Genomic DNA, 18,475 nt, shown 5'->3' with positions numbered 1-18,475 from the left:
AGAGAAAATAGCCCTGCTAGGACTCCAAAAGACTCTAACAGAGTTAAGAGAGGAGAGAGAGAGAGAGAGAGAGAGAGAGAGAGAGAGAGAGAGAGAGAGACTGACTCGTTACCAGTATTCCCAACAGGATCAATAGACATTTTGCAATTCTTGCAGGAAGTTAAAGGACGGATTCATGACAGATGTATTAGAAGGGCTAGGGATAGAGCACAGCAGTAGCGTGCTCACCTCATATGTGCAAAGCCCTGGGTTTGATCCCAAGCAATAAAAAAAAAATAGTTGATTTAAAAATATTAATTCTCTGGGACTGGAAAGATTGCCCAAAGTTAAGTGCACTTCCAGCTCTTGCAGAGGACCTGAGTTCAATTCTCGGCACCCACATCAGGGAGTTCACAATCACCTGTAACACAGCTCCAGGGGACTTAACACCCTCTTCTGACCACCACAGGCACTGGAACATACACAACATATCTACAGAGACACATACACATAAATAAAAATAAAGTCTTTTCAAAGATTTTTTTTTAACTAAGCAAAGGATAAGCAAGATGGTTTAGAGGTCAAGGCACATGCCACCAAGCTTGATCTAAATTTGATCTCTATACCTACACGATGGAAGGAGAGAACCAATCCACAGGTCATCCTCTGACCTATGTATATATGTGTGTGTGTGCGCACACACACACACACACACACAGAAATGTTTTTGTAAAAAAAAAAAAAACAAAAGAAAAAGAAAAACTAAGCCTAACCCAAAGGCAACCCTTAACTACAGAGAAAACAGAAAGCTGTTATACCAGAAGACCTTGTGAATACAGTGTTTACACAGTGATCTTTTAAAGTCACATGTCGCTTTAAAAAATAGTAAATACTTACCTAGCCTAGAACTGTGGTGTAACTACACAGAAGGAATGCTGAGGAAGAAGTTGTGGGACAAAATCTCGATGGCTCATCTTCCGTGCTAGTCACTAGATAATGCCTAAGACTGCAAAAAAATAAGAAAAAAAAAGAGAGATTCTAGAAATAAGACAGGAAAACTAAGGAACAGTCAAGAAATTTAAAGACTCCTCTTCAGAAACAGCAGAAACAGGAATTCGGACCTGGGGATATAACCCCCTCTCTGAGCTGTTCGGAGATGGAAGCTCTTCTGACAGATTGATTAATATTGGCGAGAAGCCTCTAAAATGCAGGAAGAGAATGTAGGTGCCAGAAAGTAGAAAATTCTGCTGGTGTCCTGGTGAGGAAGAAGAGAGGGTCCGGTGGGGAGCTGGGGCTGCAAGGAGAAGGTGAGGACATGCTAGGGCCTGGGGTGGCAGGAGATGAAGGGCAAGCCAGGCTGGAGCACTGTGCAGTGTGCAGCCTTGGGGTGCAGCTCTTCCTGGCTGGGAAGAGCAGAACTGTGGTCGTGTGGGATGGGGCAGTAGTAAGAGAGGAGAGCTCCCTTCCAGGTGTCCCCTCCTCTAACCAGAGGTGGCAGAGAGACTCAGGTTCCTCCCTAGGCAGGCTTCCCAGATCTGAATATTGCTTTGGATGGTCTCCAAGGCTTCAAGATCTGGGCTAGTAACGGAGAACCTGACAACCAGGGGAACTGGGGGCTTCTTGGGGCCTGTGAACCACACCCATATTTGTCAGCATGTAGCCCCTTACCACAGCCCTGGTGTCCCGGGTGACTTCTTCCTCCCAGCCCCATGCACAGGAAGGGCGGGCTGGGAACTGCAGGATAGGCCTGAATCTCTCATCAGCTGGAGGGGTCAGCCCAGGTCAGATGGGCCCAAGGCCAACCAGAACCTCTTTCCTTGGTGGAGGCTTCCCCACCTTTTGGCTTACCTTCTGAAAACTATGGACCTTTCTGGGAGACCCCACAACCTGCTTGCCCTCAGCCGTGGGTCCCAAAGAGCTCCCCACATCTGACTCCAGTCGTAGCCTGAGTAGAACAAGAACTTAGTGGGGCACATGGGATGTTGCGGTGCTCTCTAGGGATGAGGCAGTCAGGGCTCTGGCTTTGCAGGTCATGGGCACAAGGTAAACCTCCAAATCTACCAGGTGCTTTTCTGCATGTCCTCCCTACAGCTCAAACCTCACCCTACCCACCTGGCTCCTCCCAAGAACACAGAGAGTCACTGCAGGCCAAGCTAACTATGTATAGAGTTACAGAGACAGCAGCTTTCCAGAGAGTCTTTCTTCAGGGTCCCTAGCCTTGCCTGGACCCAGGGCCTGGTCAGCATTCTACAGTGCCCAGCATCAGGGAAAAGGCTCCTAACAACAGAGTAAATGACCTGTCTTTGACTGTGGAGTGAGGTTGGAGGTTATAGGATAGATCAGTCAATCTCCAAGGTGGCAGGAGGCCATGGCCAGAGTTGGGGGCTGGGGCACGACTGTGATGTGGACCCTGGACTACAGTGAGGATAGGAGTGTCTGTGGGTGCAGGGAGAGGTAGTACCTGTAACCTACACTGCACCAGGGGCCTGGCTGGAGCCCTACAGGGGTGAGGGCAGAGCCAGAGAACCTTGCTCTTTGCTTTGTGTCAACATGGTCCTGGGTCCCCCTCCCCTTCCAGCGTGTCCCCAGTACAGATCCCTCCTGGGCTTCTCTGCTTGGGGCAGGTTGCTTAGGGAAGAACTGTCACCAGAAAAGGGAAGGAGGTGGCAGCAATGCCCACCACCACCTCCAGAGATAAGACATCTGTTGAAGTCACCTCTCCCAGGACCCTTGGAAACTAGGAAAACTGGCTAAGTAGGCAGTGCCTGAGTCCTGGCACCATAGCCAAGGCCCTTACAGGAGCCCAACTTCAGAAAAGGCAGCAGAGCTGGGGGCTTACCCAGTGATATCTGCCACTCAGGGTTTGGGGCAGGACTTAAGCAGAGGTGTGACCAGTGCAACATGGGTCACCCAGATCCGTGGCAATCTGAGCCAGGGAGAGACCTGATCTATCATCCTGGGGCTTAGGGTCGCAACTAACCCCACTAGGATTCCTTAGGTGACTACTGAGGTTACAGAAAGCCAGAGCAAATTCACTCCCCTCACATCCAACACCTTTAGCACCTCAGTGTCCCTGGCAGTTTCCGTCACAGAAGCAGGAGGTAGATTATCACCAGAGCCTGAGCCTGGGCTGGGGATCAGCAGGGTGGCCTAAAGCAGAGGCACGGGAAGTTGTCCAGAGTGGCCTGGCAGCAGGTAGCGGCCTGGACGTGTCTAGTGTGAGGGTCCATCCTGACAAGCTTGGGAACACGAAGAAGAAAACCTGCCAAGTATGTCCAGATGGGCTGGAGCACTGGGGCCTGGCTTGAAGCCCCAGCAACTTCCTGCTGGTCCAGCTCCTCTCGCCCCTTCCCTGAACAGTCTGCCGGAGACCAGAGGCAGCCAGGGGCTAGCCCCATACTCTCTGGTCTGCTCTGTGAAGACCAGCACAGGGCACCTGGTGGGTGACCTCAGAGCCTTGCGTCCATATGGCAGGTTGTGGAGGATGAGTGCCCAGTGTCACAATGAGGAGGCAGCACAGATACCAGAGCTGGGCACAGAGGAGAGAACGATGGGGAGAGGGTGGCCAGCGGTGTGGCGTCGTAGCTAGGTGAGGGGAGATGGAAGCCAAGAGAGCTGGCAGCCCTTTTGTTCCCAGTAACTAGAGGGTCAGAAAGGGATCCGGCATCCCAGGTTCCTCTATTCATGTGATACCTTCTGCCCATCCGCTGGCAGCCCCATAGGAGCCCAACCTCAGGATACTTACCTGTCTTTCCATTAGAGTTTCCCAACCCATAGAGCTAAGACTGGGCCCGCCTATGAGATATTGAAAATTCTGTCCCAGTGGAGTTCGGGCACCCTGTGTTGAGAGGAATAAGGAAAACTGAGTTCTGACGCACGAAGAACAAGAGGGAACAGGATGAGAAGCCTTGTCCTGTCCCTGAGGAAATAAGGACCCCCACACCCCCACACTCCAGCCAGGCATCTACTCCAAGCAGAACACTGGGCCTGGCCCAGATGCCAGGAGAGGTAGTTAGAATCATCCCAACTCTGCCCTACAGTTTCAGACACCAGAAGAGAAGCAGGATTCTGGATTCCAGGCCCAGCCACCCAACCCCCATCCGGAGCCCTAGGCCTAGCCTCCAGCCTGACTCCAGCCTCAGGGGTCCTGACTTCAGAAAATCCTGTCTCAGAGTAGAAGCAGGAAGCAGGGGAGGGAGTGGGGCCCCATCCCGTTCTGCAGGCTGGGCTGGGGGCTGCCTGCCCACCTGGGTCAGCCACAGCTGCAGCTTGGATGACTGACTGGCTGAGTCATGGGGCCCCTTCAATCTCCAGGCTGGGACAGAGTCTGAATAGCAGTGAGGCAGGATGTTCAGGCCCCAGGAGGGCAGGCAGGGCTTTGTGAGCTTGGGATACTGACTGGATAGTGCTCACCTTTACCTCAGAACTTCCTGCCCAGCTCCCTGCAGCCAGCATGGCATCTGCTTTCCAGAAGTAGCTCCCAGTTTCCTGGCTTCCAGCACATAGCTACCCTCGGCTCCACAGAGTCTGTGTCCAGTGCCACGCACACATCCACAGGTATATGAAGACTCAGTGCACACAGGTAGACCAGGCTTTTCTGTCACCCTACCAGCAGAGTTCTAGATCATTCTAGCCTATGGTAGCCATGATTCCTGCATCTCATCCTGTGGGCTGGTGTTGCACACCTACTGTGACCCAAGTATGGGTAAAGCAAGAGCCTCCTTCTGCTTGTCTGACCTGGAGAGACAAACAACCAGGGTCAGCACAAGAACCCTGAGCTGTCTCAGCAGCAAACTGGAAGAAGGCCATCCAGGGTGTGCAGGTATGAAGGACTGTGGAGAAGAAAAAAGAAGCCTGAGACTTAGCAACACTAAGTTCTTAAGGGAGGGAGGTAGTTGCTTATAGTTCAGCAGGTGCAGAGGGCCTGGAGGGTCCCAGAAGGCTAGGGGGCCTAGGGCTGGCAGGATGGAGCTGACTGGGGTCAGTCAGAGGTCGCTCTAGGGTAAAAGCTATGAAAGGCTTAGAGGCCAACAGTGGAGCGGGTTGGGGCTCCTGAGAAAGCCATCCCTATAGAGTGGCCATGGGGCCACTCATGAGGCAGAGCTCATGTCCTTCTCAGGCAGGAGGGCGAAGGAGGACCAGAATGGATGTCTTGAAGACCACCAACTATTATGAGGAGAAAGACAAGAGCTGGGTGGGTTGGTTGGGTCATGAGACACAGGAGGTATTCTCTAAAGACACCAGATTCAAAGTGGAGGCTAAGGGAATGGAGGCCAGGGAATAAACTAAAGAATAGCACATAAGGAACTAGCGACTGGGAACTAGGAAGCCAAGCCCAGGAGACGGGTCCTGGGGAAACCCCCCCATCATAGGTGGAAAACCTGCAGCATGGACAGATGCTTAGGGTCTACCAGGGGCTGAGGGGCAGTGGGAGCCAGGGGCAGGTGAGGGGTACCACCTTGCTCTTGACCCTAGCATTCCATCCACCAGGACAGGAGTCTCCTCCAGGCAAGCTCCAGGCACCGGGCATTCATGGGATTGGGTTGTTCCCTGGGTTCCCTTGTACAGCATCAGGGCCCAGGTTAGGGCACTGCTGGTCCCTTCAGGGAGGCCCACTGCATGCTCAGCCACCCCAAGAAGCAAGTGCCCTTGACATGTTCTAACTGGCGGCCTCAAAGCCTGCTTTGAGCAAAAACAAGCAAGTGGACCGCCACACCTGGATCATATTACGGCTGATGTCAAAACTGCCATGGAGGGATACAGTGTCTCATGCCGGAGCTAGGGAGGGTAAACACCCTGTCGCTAGCCAAGCACCTGGTAGAGGAGGCCCCAGGGAGAAACGGGAGGCAGTGCTGAATGTCTTTACTTTACAGAATGGGTCACTGTAGACCATGTAGCTCCATCTTTGTAGAGACCAACATGAGAGCTGGAGCGAAAGCCAGCACTCAGGTGACACAAAGGGACACGGAGCACCAGGTTACCAACACTCCTGATTGCATCTGGGATAATGTGAGAAAGAAAGCCATTGCCTGGCAAGCAGAGTATACACAGACAGGCAGGGAGGGGCATGTGTGGCTGTTCCAAGGGTCTATCTCAAGGACAGTCCCAGGTTGGGTGAGGTATAAGGAGAACACATACCAAGGTTGTAGGTGCAGCTGATACTGGGGGTCAGGGAAGTGCTCCTATACTAAAAGGGCAGGGAGTGCCAGCACTCAGACCAGGAGAGGGGTAGTGTTAAGGGGGTCCCACCCTGTACCCTGAGAGGCCCACGAGATCGACAAGGAACCAGGGAAAGCCTTGAATGAATGGAAGAAAAAACTGGGGCTATGCCTGTGACTAGTTAGCACTTGAGAACGTTCAAGAAAGAAGCATCTAGAAAAAGGTCTAGGATAAGCCAAGTCACAGGATGCCCCCACAGTGAGTGAACTCCCAACACTACCCAGAGCCTACCCAGGCAAGGCAGGTCCTGGTCAGTGTGGCAATATGGACAGACCCAGGCCATAACCAGAGGCCCAGTGAGGTTGTCCACCAGGAAGCAAGTGTTACAAGGAAGAGAGTAAAGCAGGAACCAAGAGATTAAACATTTCTTTCCCCCACCTGGTTACTGGGGGATGCTAGGAATGTGTGTTGTATGAACAAGAAGGTGGCTGCTTGGATGGCTGTACGTATATGAAGGACGAGGCTGAGAAAAGCTCACCAGTGTTCACATCAACGCGTAGTCCCAGAGTGGCAGGCAGAGATGGACAAAGGAAAAACAGAACAAACTCCAGGTCTGAGGAGGCTGGGGACAGGAGGTGAGTCTCCTGGAGCAGCAGCCACAGACCTGTTTGTGTTTGCCTGGGACACAGGGTGTGGTGCCGGCCCAGGTGGGCAGTCCTGATCAACTGCCTGAGCCCCATGTGGTCCCTGTCCACCTGCCACCACTGCCCACCTAATTTGGCCGAAGGCTCTGGCTTTCGGTACAACGTGATCTGTCTGGAGTCCTCAAGCTTCCGGGACTCCAGCAGAAGAGAATCCAATGCAGGTGGGGCCTGTGCCTGCCGTCAGCACAAACAGGGCCTCCCAGCTTCCACTTTTCCAGCCTGTCTACATGCTTGCCCAGCCTGAGTAACTGCAGCAGAATCTGCCCATGGGGGGACTGAGCAGGCAGAGGAGCTGCTTCCTAAGCACCCTGACACGGAGCCGTCTCTGCAAACAAGACACTTTGAGGCTTGCAAGAGCTGGCCAATCTTTTGGAGAGGTTGGCGTCCCCATTCTGAGCTTAGATCTCCCCAACCTCACTAACTGCCAGGGGGAGTAGAGGCAGCTTCCAGGGCAGGCAGGCAGAGGCCCTCAGTGTTGTCAGGAGCTGGGGGTTATGGGGCCTCAAGCCTGCCCCTGCTCAGCTCAGGACCTTTGTCCCTGAGGCTGTCATCAGCCCACACAGAGCAACAGGGGTACCTGGGAGGGAGGAGATGACCTAGTGTCTTGTAACTTGGGGCCACACATTGCTGGCAGGGACATCAACTGCTCATCTGTGTGAGGCAGTGTGGTCTGAAAACAGGGTAAGAGGTGAGTCCTATGAGCACCAAGGTTGACTTTAGTAGCCTGAGAAGAAGCAGGAGAGAGACCCAGTGACCTGAGCCTATGGGATTGTGTGGGAGAGGTGACAAGGGCTCCCAGTGCAGGCTAGGGAATCAAGAGCAAAGTCAACAGGGTTGCCTGGGAGGGATTAAAGCTATTTAGAAGCCAGGTGTGTGTGTGGTCATAGGCCTGTGATCTCAGCACTTGGAAGGGTGGGGCCGAAGGATCATAATTGTCCAGCTGGTTTGGCCTATATGGTGAAACCCAGGACAGGGAGGGAGTTATGAACAGTGAACCCTAAGAAAACAGACAGGCAAGAAGCTTGGTATGTAGGAAAGATATTCCCCCACCTAGGGAGGGATTAACCACTATAGGGAAATCTGCATCCACCCCATACACATCAAAGATTTACAGGTGAAATGCAAACCTAAAAAACACCAGAAAAACTCATGTTGGACTGAGGAAGGATGATCCAAGTACACACTGACTTGGAAACTATAAAGAAAAAAAAAATAGATGGAGCTCCTATTTGGAAAAGCAATGGTCACCATAAGTGCAGTCACAAAACAAACAGCATGCAAGAGAAAATGCTTGTGATCTACATGTCAAAAGATAAGCCTTCACATACAAGGAGTCTTTACAAATCAATGAACATGAAAGAACTTGCCGGCAGTTATTAACCCCATTGGCTTTTGCCCAGTGCCTTCCTAGGGAGCAGGGCTCTTGTGGGCTTCTACCCCATCACCCAAGAGAAAGGCCAAATATTAATTTAGTCACTCAGCAAATATTTGTACTAGATCACATGAGTTTCTAAGCACCTACTGTGTGTCCGACTATCAGGGACTCAACAGGAATGGCGCACTTAGGACCTGACCTCAGGATCCTCAAGTTTGAAGAAAAGACAATAAACAAGTCAATTAATAAACTCAGGAAGTCGGTGGGGAGAGGGGCAACCATCACAGAGTGTGCTAGGAGAAACAAGATAAGCGGAAGCTTTTGCGGAGCAGTGGGCATTGCGGCTGAAAGTCCACAAAGCAGTGGAGAGCAGGCTTTCCAGGCAGAGAGTCCAGTGAGTGCAAAGGTCCTCAGTCAAAATGGAGGAGGATGTGTTCAGGGTCTGTGTAAGAAGGGATTGGGGAGGGGCTGGAGAGGGAGAGGGCATTCATTGGTGTAGGGGAAAAACGGAGGGATGAAGGCATAGGTCTGAGCACAAAGGTCAACTGGTGCCGCCCAGAGCAAAGCAAAGAAGGGGAGTGCAGGCGTCTGGGTCAGAGGTGAGACTGCTGGCCTGGGCCAGGCCTTGTCTGCAGAGGTTTGAAGGGCCTGGCTTTGTATGAGTACTTACATGGGTGTGTGCGCACACGTGTGTGTGTTGCGTGCGTGTGTGTGTGTGTGTGTGTGTGCATGTGCATGGCGGTAGGAATCCAAGAAAGGGTTCGAGAGGCAGGTGCAAGGAAGCAGCTGTAGGGGACCAGGTAAAAATCTTATGGACTACAGGTATGTGTAGAGCCATGCATCTGCAGGTCTGGACAGCAGAGTCGTATAAAGTGGGCTAAGGGTCAGAGACAGAGCCAGGGAACAGAGGCAAAAGTCTTCACTATGGCAGTTTCCCCGGGTGAGGCTCTTAAATGACTTGGTGAACAGTCAGGGTGCCTGCCACATCTCAGTCTAGGGATACTCTTTGTAGCCCCAGGTCCCATCTCATGGGGTAACTGGTAACTGGCGACTCATGTGACTAATGTTTCTGGTGATCAGGAATATTTATTTGTTGGCATAGATAATTTATCTGATATGCTGGTGGGAGCCAAGTGTTTGTCTGCAAAAACAAGATCACGGGTTGAGTCATTATTTTTTGACTTTTTTTTTTCTTAGAGGAAGTGTTTCTTTATCTAAACCTGGCTGGCCTGGAACTCACTACATAGACAGATTCGCTTGCCTCTTCTGAGGTCAAAGGTGTGCGTGACCATACCAGGCCTTTTTAGACATTTGTAAAATGAGCAACTGGGGTTGGAAATGTTGCTTGACAAAATGAAGGCCCTGGTATTGGTGCAGAGAGACTCTGTTCAACATGGGACCCAGATAGGACCCAGCCAGTATTCTCAGGCATGCTCACCCATGTGCCCTGTGGACCCTGGGAGCTGAAGGACACAAACCCACCCTAGTGATTGTCAGCCAGAGATACTGCATTCAGGCTTTTCTCCAAAAGCCAGAGCACTAAAAGTCATGAATGTAACAACTGTCAGCACAGCCTTTTCCGGTCACCACACTCAACACGTGTTGGCATCCACTCCGCTCCACAAGACCAGCCTATACAAGCTCTGCCTGACCATGTGTCATTCATGGGAGTTCACCATGGTCTCCCCATGCAGATGGGTGCTAGGTGAGGATGAGGCCTGTTATGCACTAAGAAGGTAAAACTATCTTCATTCCCTTGGACTTGGACTCCGGAGTCAAGGTACTCGCGTGTCTACCATTGGTGGCGTCCTTCCCTGAACTCAGAGTAGTGTGGACAGAGACCCACAACTCACATGGCCCAGTGCCAGTGAGAGAAGCCACTGACTGACAAATGATGCCAGGTACCTTGAGGAAACCGTGACTGTGTGGGGGCTGGCAGCGTCACAGCCAAGGAAAGAAAGGGCTGAGAGTGGACAGCCCTGCGAGAGATACACACTGCCATGTTTGAGGAGCAGCATAGGCCTGGAGTCACAGGAATAAGAAAGAAAAGAGGCCACATGGAAAAATGGGAGTGAGTTATAAGGTGGCTCCTGGGCCAGCAGCACAGTGCTGTTTTGTGTTCCGAGAGGTCTGTCACGTGTAAACCCGCCGAAGTGGGAGGCCAGCCAGTAGACACTACTGTAACCGTCCCGGGAATAGGAGGTGCTAGCTGGGCTGGAGGATAGAACTGTCCAGGGATCCTGGCCTCCGGCTGACGTAACAGAAGGCCCGCAAAGGGGTGGGAGACAGGAGATGACCCTAACAGCCCCACTGCACACCCTCTTTTAGCATCCCCATGAAATGTTTGAAATGAGAACCATAATGCTACCTGCTGAGAAGTGCCAAACTCGTTTGTATAAACATCACCTATAAACCTACTGAAGCCCCAGGACCTATCAATCATTGCTCCCTTGCTACTCCTCCAATTTCTGCCCCAATGCTTCCCTCTCCCATAGTACCCTAGGTAGACTTCCTTCCTTCTGCGCAAAGTAGGGCCACACTTAGCCTAGACAGCACTAAAGAGGTGTCTCTCTGATAGTGGTATCGGGGTGCTGGGAGAGACAAAGTGGAGGAAGAGTGATGGACAGGCAGCCTAAGGTAGGGCTGAGGATCATCAGGGCCCGCCAGGCAGTGTTCTGATCCATAAGATGCAGAAGTGGAGGCCAGTGTGAGCCTGGGGTCAGCTGAGCCAGGGAGCAGCTCGACTGGATTCTAGGCTCATATGCATTATGTCTTCTCCCACTGGCTGACTCCCCACAGGCTCTTCTGTTGCCAGACTGGCATCTGATGGCACTTCTCTGGGTAGCAAACATTTTTAATATGGCCTCTAAAAGTGACCTATGAATGTCCCTCAAGGCGCCAAGGGCCATTTTCCCAATACCCTACAGAGGGCCCTGGGCTGACCCACAATGATCCCCAACCTGAACGCATACCAGGGCCTTACACCCTGAACCCAAGCCCAAGTATCCCCACCAGGTTAAGCTGAGGTTGAGACGATCCACAGGCCAGGGTTGTGGGGGTCCTGACCAAGGATCAAGGCTTGGCAGGTTCTGAAAGAAAAAAAATTCTGAAAAGACTCTTCAAGATTTTCCTTTGAAAGCAAATTCATAACCACATCAAACAGGAATCCCCGTCGCCTTGAGTCTGATCGCCAGCCGCCGCCAGCTCTCTAACTAGCTGTTGTTCTAATTGCTTTTTTCTCTTCTGAGGCCCCCAGAAGCCAGCTATGGCTTTTACTTAGGTGAACAGAGACGGGGCACAACAAGGCTTTTGTCTGCCTTGCCCTGTTAATCACTATCGAATTGCAAACAGTGATGAGATCTGAGATCCCCAAAACTGATCTGTCCCAGTGGCTCTTGGAGAACACCATCCCAGAGCCCAGAGCAGGCACTCCCTTCCCTGAAGGTGGTGGCACCACTCTGGGCACCTGCCTGTGGTGACGTGGCTCCCTGCCTCCACCTACTCAGCATGGGACAGAGTGCCCACCAGCTTTCTGGCCCTGCACTCAAAACCCCAAAGGAAGAAAGTAGAGCCAGGTGGCTCCAAGGACAATGGCTGAAGTGTTATCTTTGGAGCCGAGTTCTGGGCTGAGGAGCCACTGTACCCCAGGCCAGAACCCTCCCTGAATGGCCCAGCAGGACTGGACATAGCTTGGGCATGAAGGGCATAGAGGCTCTCTAGGGGCTGCTTTGGGAGCTTAAGTGGCCAGAAAAGAGGCAGAGGCCAAAAGAGCAAGCTACGACCACCTGCTTTCAAGGCAGAAGCATGGCCTTGGCAGGCAAGCTCCCCAGGCTGCTATACAACACACCCGGTGGGCAGAAGCTTGGTTCACTTCCCAGCTAGGGAAACAGAAGCAACAAGGAAAATGCATGGCCAAGCTGTCCTACTTCACAGGGCAACCCTTGATCCCCAAGCTGTGTTGGACAGACTAGATGGCAAGTACCACAGTCAGCCACTAAGACCCAGGCAAGAGCATAAATTAAGTATATGACATTTACACTGGCCAACTCTCCACAGGCTCCTCTATTGCCAGACAGCATCTGATAACTTTTCAATGGGCAGCCAATGTTTGTAATATGGCCTCTGAAAGTAAGCAATGAACGTCCCCCAAGGCACCAAAGACTGTGCTCCCGTGACATTACAGAGTGTCCTCAGTTGACCAACAAAGATCCTCAGCCTGAATGTACCTGAATCCAGGCCCCGGCATCTGCACCCCAGGCCAAGCTGGTCTGATCAAGGCTAGGAAAGTTACAAAACTCAGCCACAAGTGACTTCTCATCACTGAAGAGAAGGCCAGCAAGAGGGCCCTATTTGTGCACAGCTGAACAAGTCTAGCAGGATCCTGTAGATGGCCAAGAGAACCCAGGAGGATCCCACACAGTTTGCCATGGAATCCAGGCAAACTCTCAAGCAGCTAGAGAGTTGGAGGAGTGTGTGTGTTTAGATGACCCCTTGCATTATTTCCTGTCCCCACACTTCTACCCCTCCCCCTCAAACAAGGTGACAGCAGCACACTGCGGCCCCAGACTCTGGACCCTCTTAGGACTCTAGCCCATATCCTGCTTTTAGCAGCTTGGCCAATAGGACAACTTTTGATCCAAACAGGCTCCTCAAAACCCCAGTTGGCACAAACAGTGGCCATGGGGTCATTATGAGCTTGGGAACTGTCCAGGGAAGCTTTGGAGATACCCTGGAGTGGCACACACAGGCTTGGTGGGCCCTGTGGCAGCTGCCATGCAGGAGGTTTCAAACAGCCTCCCCCCACCCCCTAAGGACTCTCTTTAAGGACTCTGCCCATCAGCAAAGGTGTGGGTTAGTAAACATTCATGAAACGATCCATCTCCCATGAGCCAACTGGTGCTTCTCCCCCTGCCTACTCAAATTGGCTCTGTGTGTTTAAAGCTACATAAAGCCAGACCAAGACTAGGCTCAGACAACCCTCCTTTGGCATAGGGCGGCTCAGGGAGGCCTCGGACAGGGCATGAACCCTAGCTTCACCTGCCAGGGACAACCTAGCTTTAACTTCCACCCACAGCACTCTTCAGCCCTGAGCTTCAGTTTCTCCGTGTGAGCTCTCAAGCCTGGATACTTCTCCCATCCAACCCTTTCAGAATACGAACAAGAAGTGGGACAGAGGAGCCTGTACTGACAGCATCAGGAGCTGCCTAGGACACAGACGTTCCCCAAGAACACACTTGTCCAGGAAGATGGGAGCTGGCCCCTGGCTGCCCTTGTCCTCAGGGCCCAAGTCAACCAGGTTTTGAGGCCAGCAGTCAGCAGTTGGCTGAGTCATCTCATGGTTTTCCCTAAAGCAGCTTTGAGGATCTGACCATATGAGGCCATCTATCAAGACCTCTGGCTCCAGCCCTGCGTCACTGGTGTTTCCTTTGCTCAAAGTCCCCATGTGAGGGTGAGGGAGACCCCTGCTTTCCTAATAGAGCACACTGAGGGAACCACCCCATGCGCTCAGTCTCTGAGGTCCCCTCACTCAATCACAATCCATGCTCTATTGCTTATGCTGGGTAGGCTCATATATCTCCCCACCCAGTCCTCCAGCTGGCCCTGGAACAGCCCCTGATTCGTAGGGAACTGTGTTGGGAGCTCTGGCCTCCCTAGACAGGTCTTCTCTTCTTCTAAAGGAGAAAAGGAAGTGGCCGACCTCTTCAGGCCCCCAGGACTTGGTTCCAGCCCCCTATACCATGGCTCCTTCTTCCTAAGAAGTGGCTCTCCATTGTCTCCTACAAGCACAGAAAGTGAGACCTTGGTCCAGGGCCTACTCTGCACCCATTTATCTCAGGTTCTACCCTGGCTCTACCTCCTCCCTGGTTTCTTAGCTACCCACCTACTTCTTGGAGTCAAACAAGCCCTTTATAGGCATGGATTAGGGACCACCAGAACTCTACTGAGTCACTACCCTAGTCAATGGAGACGTAGAAAGGTGATGCTGTCCTAAGCTGGTACCTGTTGCGATATCTTTGAGGACTAGCACTCTTCCATGGCCCACCCAGCCTCTGTCTACTCAGTCTTCACCTGTCCCAATCTCTCTCCAGGTGCCAGCCCCTCCCAGCTAGACCTCTCTGTGTAGGGCTCCAGTCCCCTCCAAGCTGAGCTAGACATAGCCCTTGGCCTCTGAAATTACACCCACTGTGTTCCCTCCTCCCCACTCTCCATTTGGCCACAAAAAACCAGAGACTGTGTTAGAGGCTGCAGAAGGCTTGTCTAGGGCCTCAAAGACTAAAAAGTCCAGGAAGGGGCTACAAGGTGCTCCCAGCCACTAGGTATATGTAGAAACAGGAAAGGACAAATATGGATGGATGGATGCACACAAGAACTCAGTTCTATACTGCACCCCTATAAGCACATGTAGACAGGCACATGAGGGTGACCTAGGGCCTCTCAACATGGTGCATACATAAATTCACATATCTATAAGGACACATGTCATGCCCTGTCTTTCAGGCCTTGCACACTCAAGCCCTAGGATGGCCTGCAATAGCCTCTCCCTAGCACCATGTTCATCTCTGCTTCTGTCCCCACAGGTGACACAACTGGACCAGAGGCTGGTGATCATCACAGACATGCTCCACCAGCTGCTGTCCCTACACCAGGGTGGTCCAGCCTGCAACAACAGGCCACAGGTGGTGGCTAATGATGAAGATGGCTCCATCAACCCTGAGCTCTTCTTGCCCAGCAACAGCCTGCCCACCTATGAACAGCTGACCGTGCCCGGGATGGACCCTGATGAGGGCTCCTGAAGCAGCTCAAAAGGGAGGTTTAGGGTAACCCCAAGAGGTCTGCCCCACCTCCCTCTCAACAGAGGCACTCACCTGGTCCTCACCCCCTTGAAGATCTGTTAAGGCAGTCTAGCTCCCAATGGCCCCAAAACCCGCGAGCCAAGTCACCAGCCTGAACCTGGAGCTCACCAAGGCCCAGCCAGTGGGTACTAGAATTTGGCTAGGCATGGGGTTCCTCTCAGGCCAGAATTGTCACTCCTATCAAGATGGTGATGTTGCTCACCTGATGGCTGGAACACAGTGGTGGGGAGCATCTTGTAGGGCTAGGATGCAACTCAGGCAGAGGGAGGCCCATCCAGGTGATGTCAAGTTGCTTCCTCAAGGGAGACAGGAAGAATCTGGCAGAGTCTGGGGTCCCCACCCTCAGCCTTGAATCCAGGACCCATCTGGAAGCAGGAAGGGTAGGGCACATTCAGCCCACTCTACAGGCTACAGGCCAATGGGGGCTCAGCAGGCCAGAGCCCAACTCCTTCCCTCTCTAGCGATGCTGATCACATGGGCAGAATACCATAAGCGTTCTCAAAGGATATCCAAACTGGGGAATATCCACTGTCCACCACCCTAGTTAGCTGTAGACTGACAGCTCCTCCCCTAAAGTGGTCAGCAAGGCCCTCAAGGCCTATGTGCCCTATGTGTGCAGCCTGCCCCCTACTCCTTGCTGGCAGAGGTGCTGGAGAGATGCTTAGACTCCAGCCTCATCACAGCACATCTCAGCCAGCAGCTGAGCCATGGCGCAGTTAGTGGTATCACCATTTCTCCCAGGATTGGTTCCTCGGACATCACACCTTACAGAAATCAGGATAATTTCTGGTGATTCAGAATCTCTGTTTTAATGAATTTTATAGTATGATCTTGATTGAGAGGCTTTTTCAAATAAACTTGGAACATCCCAGGTTGATCTTGGCATGTGCTTACTTCTGGGAGTGTCTGGGGGGAGTCTTTAGAATAACATAGAGTTCTCTGTCCTACCCCCACCTTCCTCTCTCCTGCTGCTCCCCCTGGACAGCCTCAACCTCTTTGTGTACAGGACTCTACAGTTCCCTGGATCCCAGGTGCCTAGATGGCCATGGCATGAGCATGATTGGTCAGTCCATGCAGAGAAGGTCCAGGTTCTAAGGGCTCAAATGCCCAATGAAATGTGTCAAAGGTAGAGCAGAGCTGAGCTGGGCTGGGCAGGGGCAGCCCTTGACCACCATTCCAGGTATCCCTATCTACTCGATGTGATAAAGATAGAGTTACCACCTGATTCCCAGAAGATCTTGAGCTCTGGGAGTAACTGAGCCTGGGTTAGGACCTGGCTTAGCTGAACAACACTGACAAATGCCCAGGAAGTCACCCTCAGACATGTGCAGGCCCTGTCATCTGTCCTTCCCCACCAGGGTGACCCAAGAGGCCATTCAAGAGTGGATTCTTTCCAGGATCCTTTACAGCTCCCAAAGGCTGTAAGAAATTGATTCCTGAAATAAAAGTGAGGTTCCCCTCAAAGCCTCCATTTCCCTGTTGGGACTATGATGTTCCTCTGGCTGTCCAGTCAGTCCCCTAGGCTGGAAGCCTATTCCAAGTGAGTACCACCCTGCCCACCTGGCCCTGTGTCTGTCACTCTTTGTGATCCATCCTCTGGAGATGGAAACCGTGCACTGTGAACAGGGACTTGCCCAGCCAGTGTCTACTGAAACTATTCTGTCCCTAGTCTGTCCTCCTTCCGGAACCTACCCCATATGTCAGGCCGTCAGGACTGAAGGTCTCTGAGATTTGAAGGATGGAGGTACCCTGGGTCTTTAGAGGCAGCAGGTAGCCAGCAGTGGAATCAAGGATCCAAGTATGGGAATGCAACTGGAGGTCCCTATAGGAGGGGAAAGCCCTCAAGTCCCTCTTACACTGAACCTCTTAGGTGTCTGGATATCCTAGAAGATCCCACACAAGATCTTGGTTTCTGGTCTAACAAGCACTGGCCATCCCTGGCAGGGAAGGGTGGAAGGGCAGCTGAAGCCTCAGGCTTCCTGGTCTCAACCCTCTTCAAGAGAGGTTAGTTCTGCAGCAACAATTGCTGAAAGGCAGAAGCTGTTATTTCCTTGTTGGGTAAATATTTGTGGAAGCCCCAGGCTGTGGCTGACTGTAGCCAGGGCCCTCAGCATTGCCCAGGCAGGCTATAGCCCATGAAGAACTCAGGGCTGCCCATTTGGGCGGGACCCAGACCCTGCACCCTACTGGCCTTGGTGCTGTACTATGGACTGTGTAGAGTGGCCAAGTGCTGTTCTCCCACAAGGACCATTGCAGCCCTCTCGGGTGTGAAATGCAATTTACCTGAAATAAAGCCCAATTATGGAATTACCTAATTAAAGTCGGGAAGAAGGCTGAGCCTGGCAGGCTGGACGCTCAATGCCCGCTCGATGCCCACGGTCTGAGGGAACAGATGGTGCCCCGGCCTGCCGGGCTGGCCACATTCCTTCACTCTGTCCCCCTATAAGTGACCTAGACAGCACACGACCATCTGGTGTGTGACACGTCCTGCAGGCCCCGGACAATGGCCCAGCAGACCTCTCCATGAGAGGGCCGTCGCCCGGGCAACGGTGGCATGTGCGGGAAGGCCCATTCGCAGCCCCTCCCGCGGCCCTTTCTTCGGGCCCTTTGTGGGCCTCGCCTCAGCTCTCTAGTGGCTGGGCTGACAATACCCATGAGTATTTGTCCCCAGAGCTGTGCCTTTGTCCCCTTATCGAGGCCCTGGTGTCCAGTGGGTGCTAGGAGCATTCGCTAGAGGACCAGGAGAGCTCTTGTTTCCTGGGATTGCCTCTGCCACTGCGCTTGCTCCCTTTCCCATCCAGCTGTGGTTCTTGAGCACTGGGCTTGGCCCTGCCCAAACCTGAGTTTCCCCATCTTTGAATCAGTAAACAGAGAGAAGAGACCCCTGCTACCCAGGCTATGACCTTTTATCAGTTACCTGTCTCTCTGCCCGTGACATAGGACAGTAAAAGTGTCCTTCAACAAAGGTGCTAAGTCAGACAGAGGCAGGGGCACAACCAACTTAAAGCAACCAGAGAAATCCCCTAGGGTGAAGCTGGCTCTTCCTCCCTCCTGTACTTCTGCCTTCTAGCTCTAGACCTTCCCTGGTCTTCCCGTATCAAGCCACACCCATTTTCTAGCCACACCCCTCAACATCAAGCCCCGCCTCTACCTAGTCCTGCCCTCTCAGAGCAGAGCAAGCCTCCCAGAGGCAGAGAGGCAGCTGGCTGGTCCCTCCCAAAACCATCCTGGCTCAATACCACGTAGTCAACCTGCTGTTTCTGGAATCTCAGTAGCCATGTTTATCTGAATCCCCCCTCCATCCCTCTCCCCCACACCCAACAACCCCCATACACATACATACATACAAACACACATACATACATACATACTCAGGACTTCCCTCGTGATGGGCAGGCGCCAGA

General features: G+C 52.6%; 1 protein-coding gene across 2 annotated transcripts in view; it reads left to right on the top strand.

Annotated features, from left to right (window-relative positions):
• Positions 1–15,942, top strand: part of Kcnq1 (potassium voltage-gated channel subfamily Q member 1) — a 324,147-nt gene extending 308,205 nt beyond the window's left edge. For both annotated transcript variants that reach the window (XM_085693393.2, XM_048458194.3), the window contains one exon: positions 14,796–15,942. In XM_085693393.2, coding sequence (XP_085549519.2) covers positions 14,796–15,011 — 216 coding nt within the window. In that variant the 3' untranslated portion in view covers positions 15,012–15,942. The remainder of the gene's footprint in view (positions 1–14,795) is intronic.
• The last annotated feature ends 2,533 nt before the right edge of the window (positions 15,943–18,475 follow it).

Source organism: Myodes glareolus, chromosome 7 (assembly GCF_982192425.1).
Source record: "Myodes glareolus chromosome 7, mMyoGla1.1, whole genome shotgun sequence".
Classification (NCBI taxonomy): Eukaryota; Metazoa; Chordata; class Mammalia; order Rodentia; family Cricetidae; genus Myodes; species Myodes glareolus.
This window is presented reverse-complemented; position numbering and strand designations above follow the sequence as displayed.